Source organism: Tasmannia lanceolata, unplaced genomic scaffold, assembly GCF_043159265.1.
Source record: "Tasmannia lanceolata isolate RefF3 unplaced genomic scaffold, GAP_Taslan_0.1 ptg000063l, whole genome shotgun sequence".
NCBI lineage: Eukaryota > Viridiplantae > Streptophyta > Magnoliopsida > Canellales > Winteraceae > Tasmannia > Tasmannia lanceolata.
Genome location: NW_027518740.1, coordinates 519,992 through 532,036, shown reverse-complemented (window position 1 = coordinate 532,036; position 12,045 = coordinate 519,992). Strand labels below are relative to the sequence as shown.

General features: G+C 42.4%; 2 protein-coding genes across 2 annotated transcripts; both read right to left on the bottom strand.

Annotated features, from left to right (window-relative positions):
- Positions 1–5,821: 5,821 nt before the first annotated feature.
- On the bottom strand, positions 5,822–7,038 carry LOC143865150 (flavonoid 3'-monooxygenase CYP75B4-like). Its single transcript, XM_077375791.1, has 2 exons — positions 6,688–7,038; positions 5,822–6,124 (listed from the first exon to the last, which is right to left on the bottom strand). Exons 1-2 carry the CDS (start codon positions 7,036–7,038, stop codon positions 5,822–5,824), a joined length of 654 nt encoding a protein of 217 aa, XP_077231906.1.
- A 61-nt stretch (positions 7,039–7,099) lies between these two features.
- LOC143865149 (costunolide synthase-like) lies at positions 7,100–7,663 on the bottom strand. Its single transcript, XM_077375790.1, has one exon. The coding sequence runs from the start codon at positions 7,661–7,663 to the stop codon at positions 7,100–7,102; it is 564 nt and encodes a 187-aa protein (XP_077231905.1).
- Positions 7,664–12,045: the final 4,382 nt, after the last annotated feature.

Here is a 12,045-nt window from a genome sequence, read left to right as displayed (position 1 = left end):
GACATAAATACGGCGCTGCTCTCAAAATCTCGCCACGTGTCGCCCATGCACCAATAGCGCCTAACCATCATGAAGGAAGACGATGGGAAACGGCAAGACCGTACGATCGCGACACGTGTCACTTTCTCGCCGCCCAAACCCCATCATCACAAATCGCTTTCTACTCCTCCCCACCTTATGAAAGGGAAGGGTCCGGAGGTAGGAAATCAGGCAAAGTGATCCGACCTCAACTCCACTAGAGGAGAAAACGCACGCCCAGGCCCAGAGCCCCGGCGCGAGACCTCGACGCACAAATGTAACAAGCAGAGGGAATTAAACGCGCAAGGAAAAGGCTCGGAATCCCGCACAGGTTCGAACAAAACGCCACAGTTCCTCGCAACAAAGACAATTTATACCAACCGCAGTGGAAAAGCAACCAAACAGATGGAAAAAGCAACATAAGAGGCACGGCACAGATCCATAAAAACCATCCATTCACTTCCTCTTGGTCCACAGACCTACAAAAAGGGGGGGATAAGAAACCAAACATAGGGCGTGCAGGCTCCAAAAATCCCCGACAAGAAAGGGAAAAAAAAAAAAAACACAACAGGAAACTAAGAGAAACCAAAAACTAATCGGAAGAAGACTCCTCTCCCGAAGGGTTCCCCTCCTCTTCCCAAGAACTCTCCAGCAAGGGGTCCACCTCGTATTCAAGCAGCTGCTCGTTGAGGGAGTGAACCTTCCTCTGCAACACCTCGTTCTCCCGCTTCAAATCCTCAATCTCCTTAGCCATCTTTGAAACCCGGCCGCGCAGTTCCATCCCCTGGTGATAAGCCCGGGAGAAAAAAGACCAGTCCCTGGCAACACAGGAACGAGACGACTTGTCCTTCCTAGGCAAGGAGGAAAGGCGGAGGGGGGGGAAGCCCGAGGAAGGGCCCAAATCCGTCCTAACCCTTTTTCGGCGGGCCGTAAGGTCCTCCCCCGAGCATGATCACCGATGAAAGAAGGGCTTTGCCCCTAACTCACGAAGGAGAACCAGACATGTTGTCTAAACACAAAAGAAAAGAAAAAGGGGAGAGGCAATAACAGAGTGTCGAGGTAGTCCTCCTTTTTAAGCTCAAGGAAGAAAACCTTGCATCTCGAAACAAGGCGACCCACATGATGACGCTACCACTTCCCGGGCATGATCACCGATGAAACAGCACCTCTCCTCATACTCCGGGGCCCCCATAAATGCCCTCACCTTGACGTCGCTTGACCAAAACATTACTCCCTTGGCCCATTCAATGGACCAAAGGAGTAAGGGGGTGTTATGATGGGACATAAATACGGCACCGCCCTCAAATCTCGCCACGTGTCGTCCATGCACCAATAAAGCCTAACCATCATGAAGAAAGGCGTGGGGAAACGACAAGACCACGCGATCACGACACGTGTCACTTCTTGCCGCCCAAACCTCATCATAACAAATAATGAAAGGGATTATCCAGCGGAACCACACGCGCCGTCCAGACAGGGGAACGGCCCAATCTCGTCAAGGAAGGTTTTCTCTCCATAATGATGAAGAGGTCCGCGCGCCACCCTTTAAAAGGGGGAAGGGAAGAAGAGAAGGATCCACTTTTTTGAAAGACATCCTCTTTTCTCAGCTCCCGCATAACAACCGGAAAGAGAGGCAAGGCAACGACAGAGGAGACTAGGAACTTAATCCCACTCTCCCTGTTAGTCCCCTCCGACCCATCCATCCGTACACCCAGAAAAGAACCCGCGCCTTGGTCCTGGTAAACCTGATCGAACCCCCTCCTCTTCTCGCTGTTCTTTATATTGATTGGTCGGAGGATCTGACTTGGGTGTCGAAGTGATCGTCAGGGACCCACCCCGGACCCCCCTGACCCCCTTTGTTTGTGATTGCAGACCCCGCGGAGGCCCTCTACCGACCGCGCGATCGCAGACCCGGATTCAGACGCCATCACATGTCAGCCCCAATTGATCTCTTTTGTCTTAATCTTTACTCAAATCAGTGAAATTGGCAGTAGTTATGGATCCGGTGATGGCCCTTTCTTTAGACAAAATATTAGCCGGATCAAGGGTTATCAATGGATAGAATTTGACCTATAGAGAAGATAGTGACGATAAAGAGGGTTTCAAGTGTTCAACTTAGAAATCAAGAGATCTAAACTTCAAAATAATGATCAAAGCTTGTATAAGTGGCCAGAAATGAGGAGTTGTTGTGATAAAAGGTTAATGGACAGAAATGAAGTAGAAACAGAGTCTATAAAAAGACTAGGGTTTGTAGGAGAAAATAAAGGTATAGCAAAATGGAGATTTAAATGGCAGCAATGAAAGCAAGAGGTGGAGGTAATGGTGATGTAATGGTTGGATCTCTGGCGGAACGGCCGGATTCCGGTAAGATCTCACCTGAGAAGATAAAATTAAGGTTTGGATTTAGGGTTTAGAGTATAGATCAAGGGTTTTATGGTGTATATGTAGGGTTTTGATGACTATAAGAGTGAATAGAATGTGATGGAGGAGATATAGAAGAACTCCGGCGCCTGGATCTCCGGTGAAACGGCCAAATTCCGGCGAGATTCGCCGGAGAAGATGAAGATTAGGGTTTGGAAAAATAAGATCTACTTTCTCTCTCTTGTTTTCCCTCTCTCTCTCTAAAAATATCTAGTAAACCCTAATTAGCAAAGATAAGGGCCCTTGCCTTCTATTTATAGAAAAATCCCATAATTTTTCACCCTTTAAGTTGTCTTGGACACCCCACCTGTGTATATTTGGCCTTGCTTTACAAGAAATGGGTGGTCTGCAAGAAAAGTTTTAGTGAAAACAAAAAATAAATTCGTACCCCTTTAAGTTACCTAGGGACAAACCTCTGCTGCAATATACACTAATTGAACTACCCCTAAACTGCATAAACTACCCCCCTTCTGCTACACTATATTAAACTACGCTTCAAACTACACTCGTTTATTGGGCAAACCTCAACGGATTTTGACGAAATTTTGCAAGGACCTAGCTGGGGCCCTAACCTAGCCTAAGGTGGAATTTGGAGCTCTAATTCATTCCTTTGCAAAAAATTTATTCACAAGTACTCATTTAGGGTTCGGTTAAAATGGGGTGTCTACAGGGCATTTTGGATACATGGATTTTAGTATCTTGGATTTCCTCAAAATCCTGGATGGAAGATGAGGGAAGAAAGATATCGTCCATCATTTTCTGATATCTCGCCCTTATTTTCATCGAGTTGGAGAATATGAGGTTGTCCATGATTCCAGGTTTTAGAAACCTCAAGGTGGGGGAGAGATTTCTAAAACCGAGATTTCTTACTTAAAATTTAGTATAATGGATTGTAAAGTCGAAAATTTCACACCACTTTCAAACTAAAACCTAGATTCTAAAATCAAAGTATCCAATTAGCCCCTTTCTTTTTTAATCAAGAGAAAGATGTCATTGGGTTGGTGAAAATTAATTAACCTGAATTCTGAAAAGTAAAAAGATAAATTTTCTTTAGTCTAGAACAACCTTCTCCTGAAAAATGAAAAGATAATTTTACTTTATAATCTACTATGGCCTTCTCCTCATACTTAAAAAAAGGATAATTCTTCTTTGTAATCTACAAATTCTTTACCCCTGTTTACTTGAGCTTGGCCTAGATATCTCCAAAAATATTTTGTTCAAGTATTTAAATGCTCTTGGGACTGTAAGAACTATTCTTAATTTCAGATCAATAAATTCAATTTTCATTAATATTTAGAGTTTTTCAATTAGTAGCGGCAGTCCTGTTGATTTGCTTGGAATTACCTCAGAGAATAGTGTTAGAAGAAGTAACTCAGACGTGAATGGGTAGGGCCCACCAAAGAACCCCACCTAAGTTTAGATTTTTAGAATCCATGTGATAATGGTATGTGTGTTGGACGGTCATGTACATGTGTGTTAGATTAATCTTCTAGAAGTCTATATTTATCTTTTGGTTGAGATAGAGTTAAGAAGCTATGTTATAGGGAGAAGATGTTTATAGTATAGTATAGTGGAGAACTGTGCCTAGGCGGGGGGGACCCCGTGCTACGAGTCACAGGTAATAAGGAATACTGGCCTATATACGGCGGCTATTTGAGTTGATGTATTCCATTATGGTATGTTAGGTCTCTTTGCTTAAGCTTCAAGGGAAGGCCGCTGTTTCAAAGTGTGCTGCTTGATAGACATCTGCTAAGAAAAGGTCCTTCTAAGAACATGCCTTTCCGAAGGGTGAAGGAGCTCTAGCCTCACGAATCGGACATGGAATAGAAAGACTAGTTTCGAGGAGACGGAATCACTCGACTGTTAGGGAGAGGGGCTCGTGAAGGGGAGAATGAAGAGTAATGATTTCAGTAAGAGCAGCCGGATGGACTACTATAGTGAGTCTAGTGACTACTAGCTAGGGTACAGTAGGTAGAGTATAGTAGAGTAGAGTTGAGTAAAAAGGTGTAGTATAGCAGCCTTTCCGAGCGAGGTGCATTGTGGAAAGGGTAGTACTCTTGCTAGTTTTTCTATAGAAAACTAGGGCTTTCTTCTTATTTTGTTGGATTAAGGATGGTACACTCACTACACTATTGAATCACAAAGCATACTATACTAATAGAAAATAGCACGGGGATTCGACCTTTCTCAAAGACCGGGCTAATTGCCCTAAGGCAAAGAACTGATGCCACCTTTCCTGAACAGCTAACTGTAATGTCTTTACCGATGCGCCCCTTTCTTGATTTAGGAGTTCGACACCCGGTTAAATGTCTATCGCAACAAACCATGTATGAGAAGCTCGGGGTGCATAGCGAGAGCCGCGTTTCCCTTTTCATGAAAATGATAGATAAGATAATTGATATGTAGGAGATTGGTTTTATTTGAGTATGTAGCTAGGTTACAAAAGAAGTTAGAAAACATGTGATGTTACACATGTTTGTAGTGTAGTATTTAAAGGGCTGTCAGCGGGATATTACGGTTCTCAAAAAGCTCTTAAAGCCCTTTGAACACTACACGAGAAACATGGGAGCGCGTGTTTATCAAAACATTGGAGCGCCGAAACCATTTCCCTTGAGAAATTCTCTCTCTTATATCTCTTTTTTAATTTTTAACAGATTCTCACTTATATCTGTCTTACTTTTGAGGAGAGATTCTTTCTCTTATACCTCTCACTCTCTTGCTTTTTAACAAGTGCTCCTCTCTCTGCTCTCTCTCTCTCATACTTTTTATCCATTGTTCCTACTTACTAGTTACTACACCTGTTCATGTCTGCCAAGCAGTCATTGGAATTGGAATCCTTTGCCGGGGTCTAAAGAGACACTAGAGGAACTTCGGTAATACTTCATTCAAAAGAAAAGAAGAAAGGAAGCAACATAGGGAACTGCATAAAAGTGGAGCGAGCAACAACAGATACAATACGATTACAAGATTTGTCGAATTGAGATTTGCTAAACAACACAAACACCTCTTGGGTGAATAGATCCCATTCTTAGTGAAATAGTAGGGGTTCCACCAATAATATTAACAATAGAGCTTTGGTTTGGATAACCTTGGAGTTGGAATGCCAACAGGAGGCACTTGCTTAGTAACAATCCCAAACTTATCTTCAAATTCGTAGTTCGTCCCATCCGGCCACCTCCAATCAAACGAATGAATGAGACAAGCTAATACATAAGGGTACATTCGCTCAGCTAAAGGGAGTCCTACGCACGTTCTTCGCCATATCCAAATGGTATAAAACGATAATCCGTGCCTCTAATATCACATTTTTTAAATTCTTCAGTTAAGAACCTCTCTGGTTTGAACTCTAAAGGATCATTCCATATCATCGGGTCTCTGTGTATTACCCATGCACTGACAAAGATTTTGGAGCCCTTGGGGACTCTATATCCACCACGACACACGTTTTGCTTGGGCTTCGGGGGACTAAGAAAGGGAGGGCAAGGTGCAAGCGGTGGGTTTCCTTCAAGACTGCATCCAAATAATGGAGTTCATGCAAATGAGACTCCTCTTCTCTGTTGTTCCTCCCAACAACTTGTTCTAATTCTTCCTGGACTTTTCTCATTATGTGAGGATGCTTCAGCAACTCGCCCATGGACCACGCTACCATTGTCGATGTCGTATCCGTTCCGCCCACCAATAAGTCCTATTAACAAGGTTGGTGTAAACAATAATCAGTGCATTGTAAATAGCAATGTTAACATCTCTAATTTGGCCAGCCATGATTTTAAACCAATTGTTGCTACATAAGAGAGAAAGAGACTAGATTTGAGTGCTATTTGTGTCAACTGGGACCTACACTTGAATTACAACCAGAAAGAAAGTGGATTATTACGCAGAGTAACTTTGATTTATAAAGAAATTATATGATGAAAGTGCATTATTCATCATCCCGCCGCCCTTGATATTTGATTCGACAGCAGCGCAGTTTTTAAAATGATTTTTTCGACCCTGGAGGATAATGCGCCCCCTTATAACGTGATTAGACGTCAAAAATCATCTCCTACATTTCAGCATATATTTTCTATGCATCTCATAGTATAATCCTCAAAAGAGGCTGTTCCAGGAAAAGTGAATGTGCTGATTTTTGTTGATCCACTTATTAGTCGAGACAAAGTTGAAATCCACCATACCCAAAAAGGAAAGTTCCTGAATTGACATTCTAAGAGGAGAGAGAGAGAGAGAGAGAGAGAGAGAGAGAGAGAGTACCACTATCATTGCCTTCATGTTGGTTACATTGAAAGGTGTTTTCCAGTCTTCATCCTCAGTCAACTGCAAAAGCAAGTGCATGAAATCCTTGCCTTCTTTCTTCTTTTCATCACCCCCTTCCGCGCTATCCATCTTCCTCCGTTGATCAATAATGGAATCAAAAACATTGTCAAGCCAAACCGACAACTTATTCATTTCTCGCACAATACCCTGAACGTCGAACCGGGCAATAAGAGGAAAAAGATAAGAAACATTGAACTTAGTTTGAAGCACCAAAGCATCCTGCGTCCATTGACGAAACTCCTTAGCGAGAGTACGTCTCCCCTCTCCATCCAATGTTGCACCCCACATTGTACTAATAAGCAAGTTCAACACAATTTGAAACGTAATCTCTGATAGGTCGATGGGGTTGTTACTCTTTGAATACAGTTCCCTCACTGCCTGACGAACCTCCCTTTCGACGAAGGGGGTAGAAATTGTCTAGCCCTTTGTTGCTCATCAACTCTCGGCTACAAACCCTGCGCACGAGGCGCAAGTGGGGCCTATTGGGGACCCACCCAATGTCGGCCCCATTATAGTTCATGGCCAATGCTACGGCCGTCACGTCGCGGTTGGCAAAAATGGGGTCCTGGTGTCCCATCACCTCTCTGGCTAGCTTTGGGGAGCTAACCACGATGACATTCTTGTTCAAAAGACGGACATTCATGATAGGGCCATATATCTTGGCTAGTTTTTCGAATTGATGGTGGAGTTCCTCATCGAGAAAGGGGAGGAATCCAAATATGGGCAACCCTCGTGGGCCTGGCGGTAAAGGAAAATGTCCCTTGCTCGATTTCTTGCCCGTCCATACGTACCAAGCAATCAAGAATAATGCAATGGAAACCAATTTTTTTGCTCCAGATTTCTGGTTTCCGACCTCCGTCGGGCAAAAAGAAACATTAGATATAAGCTCCCTAGCAAGATCCAATGCTGCCATATTTGCCTTGGCTCATGAGTTGGGTGGAGTTGAGTGCAACATGAGTTGATATGCATATATAATGGCAAATGTAGGACACAGAAAAAAAAATATAGGGCCAATAGAGTAGAAGGTGTCACTAAAGTGGGTCCCACTCCATATTTAATTTCTAAATAACTAACATAAAATCTTATTTAGTTGTTGTTTGGCTGGGTATTAGGGAAGGCCCGAGGCCGGAAAAAATATATATGCGGGTAGGACCCACTAAACAACAATGTGTGCAGACCTGGCAAAAAGTGACTCGAACCCGCGGGTCCACCCGGACCGACCGTAATTTACGGGTCTGGCTCACTAATTACTGACCAGTTGAAATTTGACTCAGATCGTACGGGTTCCATCAAAACTAGGCGGGGCCGGCTGGACCTGCAGGTGCCCGTAAAATCCCAAATGATGGAGATTTTATATGATGAAAGCCCTTATAGTCCCCTATTTTTAGAATGTATTGTACGGACCACATCATAAGATGATCTAAACTGTCCATGTGATAAAACAAAACGTAAATAGGTTGTGCCCCAAAATTCATTTCCATAGGATGATCATAGCCCTCCGATCTACAGAAGTTTCCATAAATATTAATATGAAATTCCTCCATAGATCAGAGGGCTAGGATCATGCTATGGAAATGATTTTCAGGGCACAACCTATTTACGTAATGGCCCATCACATGAACTGTTTGGATCATCTTATAGGTGGTAATAAATACAGCAAAAAAAAACAAAGTGAACTGCATGTCCATCCGGCCCATACAGGTGGGTTTGGGTTGGTTCATCAAATTGTGACCCGTAAGATTTCAGGTCATTTGTCACCCAACCCGGACCCGTACGGGTTGGGTGAAACCCGTCCCGGCCCACTCGTTTGCTAGGTATAAATGGATAAGATTGTTAACTTCTATGTTCTCCTTAATCAGAGGTAGCTATATTCACCCCTAATAAAGGTTGCCTATTTATTTTGGGCTATGACATTTTCACCGCTCTGCAGTACACATTTGCCCCTGATAGTGTGAATAGTAGGGGTGGACATGGTTCCGGTTCGAACCGAGGAACCGAACCGAACCGACACATATGGTTCGGTTCGGTTCGGTTCCATATTTATATGGTTCAATTCCGGTTCTGATATCCTGGAACCAATGGAAATTCGGTTCGGTTCTGGGTTTGGGATCCCGGAACCGAAAACCGAACCGAGAACCGACCCTCTCCTTAAAACCCAATGCCTCATCGCTTGATAAAATCACCCCACCCCCTTTTAATTCACCCCTCTTTAACGTGTTGCTTTGCCTTTAAATTTTTAATTCACCCCCAAATTTGTTCTTGATTATTCCAAATTTGTGCATGTTTGTAGGTCATATATAATTTTTGCATTGCCCAAATTTGTGCAAATTTGTGCCTGATTATTCCAAATTCGTGCATATTAGTCTTTGTAGTTCATATATAAACAGGACCGAACCGATTATAAATACGTTTAGGCAAAATATCTACATTTGGTGAAGGTCGGGTAAACCCAGAACCGAACCGAACCGAACCGATTATATATGGTTCTGGTTCGGTTCGGTTCCAAACATATATGGTTCGGTTCTGGTTCCAATTTCAGGGAACCGATTATATATGGTTCGGTTCTGGGTATACCCCAAAACCGAACCGAACCAAACCATGTCCACCCCTAGTGAATAGTGGGCACCTTTTACGCTTTTTATGTCGAATCACGTTAAAAGGGGGCGAATGCGTACTCCAAAGGGGTGAAAATATCATCTCCCTTTATTTTTACCGGCTGAGTAGTCTCTCTCTCTCTCTCTCTCTCTCTCTCTCTCTCTCTCTCTCTCTCTCTCTCTCTCTCTCTCTCTATATATATATATATATATATATATATATATATATATATATATATATATATATATATATATGTGTGTGTGTGTGTGTGAGGAAAGTGAAGCTACACCGCCGGTGTAGCTAACTTAGCTACACCGCTGGCTTAAAATACAATGGGCCCACATTGTTTTGGTGATCCAAACCATTCATTTGATTGGCTCTCACATAGATAGGGTGTCCACAAAAAATCAGCTCCATAGAATCATCCCAACCCTTTAAACTGTGGAGGCAAAAATGGACAAATTTGTGAAGGTTTTTACACGTTCATTTTTGCCTCCACAAATCGTAGGGTTGGGATGATCCTATGGAGCTGATCTTTGGTGGACACCCTATCTATGTGTGCCGGTGTAGCTAACTTAGCTACACCGCCGGCTTAAAATACAATGGGCCCACATTGTTTTGGTGATCCAAACCATTCATTTGATTGGCCCTCACATAGATAGGGTGTCCACCAAAGATCAGCTCCATAGGATCATCCCAACCCTTCAAACTGTGGAGGCAAAAATGGACAAATTTGTGAAGGTTTTTACACGTTCATTTTTGCCTCCACAAATTGTAGGGTTGGGATGATCCTATGGAACTGATTTTTGGTGGACACCCTATCTATGTGAGGGCCAATCAAATGAATTCTTTGGATCACCAAAACAATGTGGGCCCATTGTATTTTAAGCCGGCGGTGTAGCTAAGTTAGCTACACCGGTGGTGTAGCTTCACTTTCCTCTATATATATATATATATATATATATATCAAAAATACACTGGAGGGTGCTATCCCAGGGAAAAAAGGGGGCGAATATATCACTTCCCTATAATTATGTCTTGAATTCTATCCAATCATCTAACATTGGCATGGCCTCATTAAAATGCAGTGCCCAAGGGCTCATGTATTACTTGTGATTCTACAGGGATTTGTTATTCAAATTTGCAGAAAGCCGGATCACTTTTGCCGGAGAGAACAGGGCCAGATGAATAAAATGAATAAGACAAAATCTGCTAAAAAGTGAGCCTTTGTGACTGTTTTCTCCTGCAAAAATGAGCTGGGAAATGGCTTGCCCCAAAATTGCTTAGGAAATCCCGAGATTCAATATAAGGCACCGTTAATAGACCTTTAGGATTTCCTGTAATTTCCAATTTCTCATGTAGTAGAAGCTCTTAACAATCACTTTGTAGTGTTATTGTGTTATGAGTTCTTTGTCTTAGTTGGACAAGTGATACTAGCTTTTGAAAAGTGTTATTGTGTTATGAGTTCTTTGTCTTAGGTGGACAAGTGATACTCTCTCTCTCTCTCTCTCTCTCTCTCTCTCTCCAAGAGAGATATACTCATCAGTAGCTTTCCTTTTTGTTTCTTATGATGGAGGTGTGGATACGATAAAGGGAAGGAAAACTAAGAGATCCAATTAAGTCAACTTCCCTTTTTTGTTGGGACAATTGGAATCAGGTTTAGATATTTGAGTTTCTGTTCTCTAATTTTATATTAGAGATAAGACACCCAATTATGAGCTTTCAATTGTGTTATGATTTTGAATCTTGAATGGAGAGGTTAGGATTTCTTCTGTCCTCGGTTTAAGTTGTGAAAAGGGATATGAGGATAGCCGGGGCGTTTTAGGCAGAGGAAAGGGGCGAAAGGGATGAATGAAGAATTGCTCTAATCAAATCCCGTGGTTTCAAAAAATCGGGTGAAAACTCATTCTCCCACAACTTTTGAAGAACTTGGGTAAACAATCCGTGGCTTAGAAAAATTGGGTGAAAACTCTTTTTTTGCAGGCACATGGAGAAACATGCAGAAGGGACCTGCTTGCCTATAGGGGTGCAACTCAAGTTGATTTTTTGGAATTCGGGTTGAGCTTTTATCTTAAAATCAGGTCGGGTTCGGGTTGATTTCAATCCATTTTTTAGCAAAATCTCAACCTGACCAGACCCAAGTTGCACCCCTACTTGTATACTATATGACAGAAGAGAAAATGAGAGAATTATTTGAATTTCTCCCAAAATTCTATGAGAATTACACATCACTTTTTTTTTACTTTTTTTAACAAAGGCACCCATTCAACCCACATATTTTCAATCCTACCACCTCCTTTATGCTTTTTAACAAAGGTGCCCATTAAAGCCATATAATTTCAATCCTACCCCCCTTCTTTATGCTTTTTTTAATTATGGAAACCTCTATAGATTGGAGAGCTAGGATCAGCATATGGAAATGATTTTACGGGCACAACCTATTGATGTTGTGTTCCATCACATTGATGGTTTCAATCAACCTATGATGTGGTCCGTACAGTTCTTTGTCGGCCCATGCATCGCCCCCTCCTTTATGCTTTTTTAATTATAGAAACCTCTATAGATTGGAGGGCTAGGATCAGCCTATGGAAATGATTTTACAGGCACAACCTATTGATGTTGTGTTCCATCACATGGATGGTTTCGATCAACCTATGATGTGATCCGTACAGTTCTTTGTCGGCCCATGCATCGCACGGG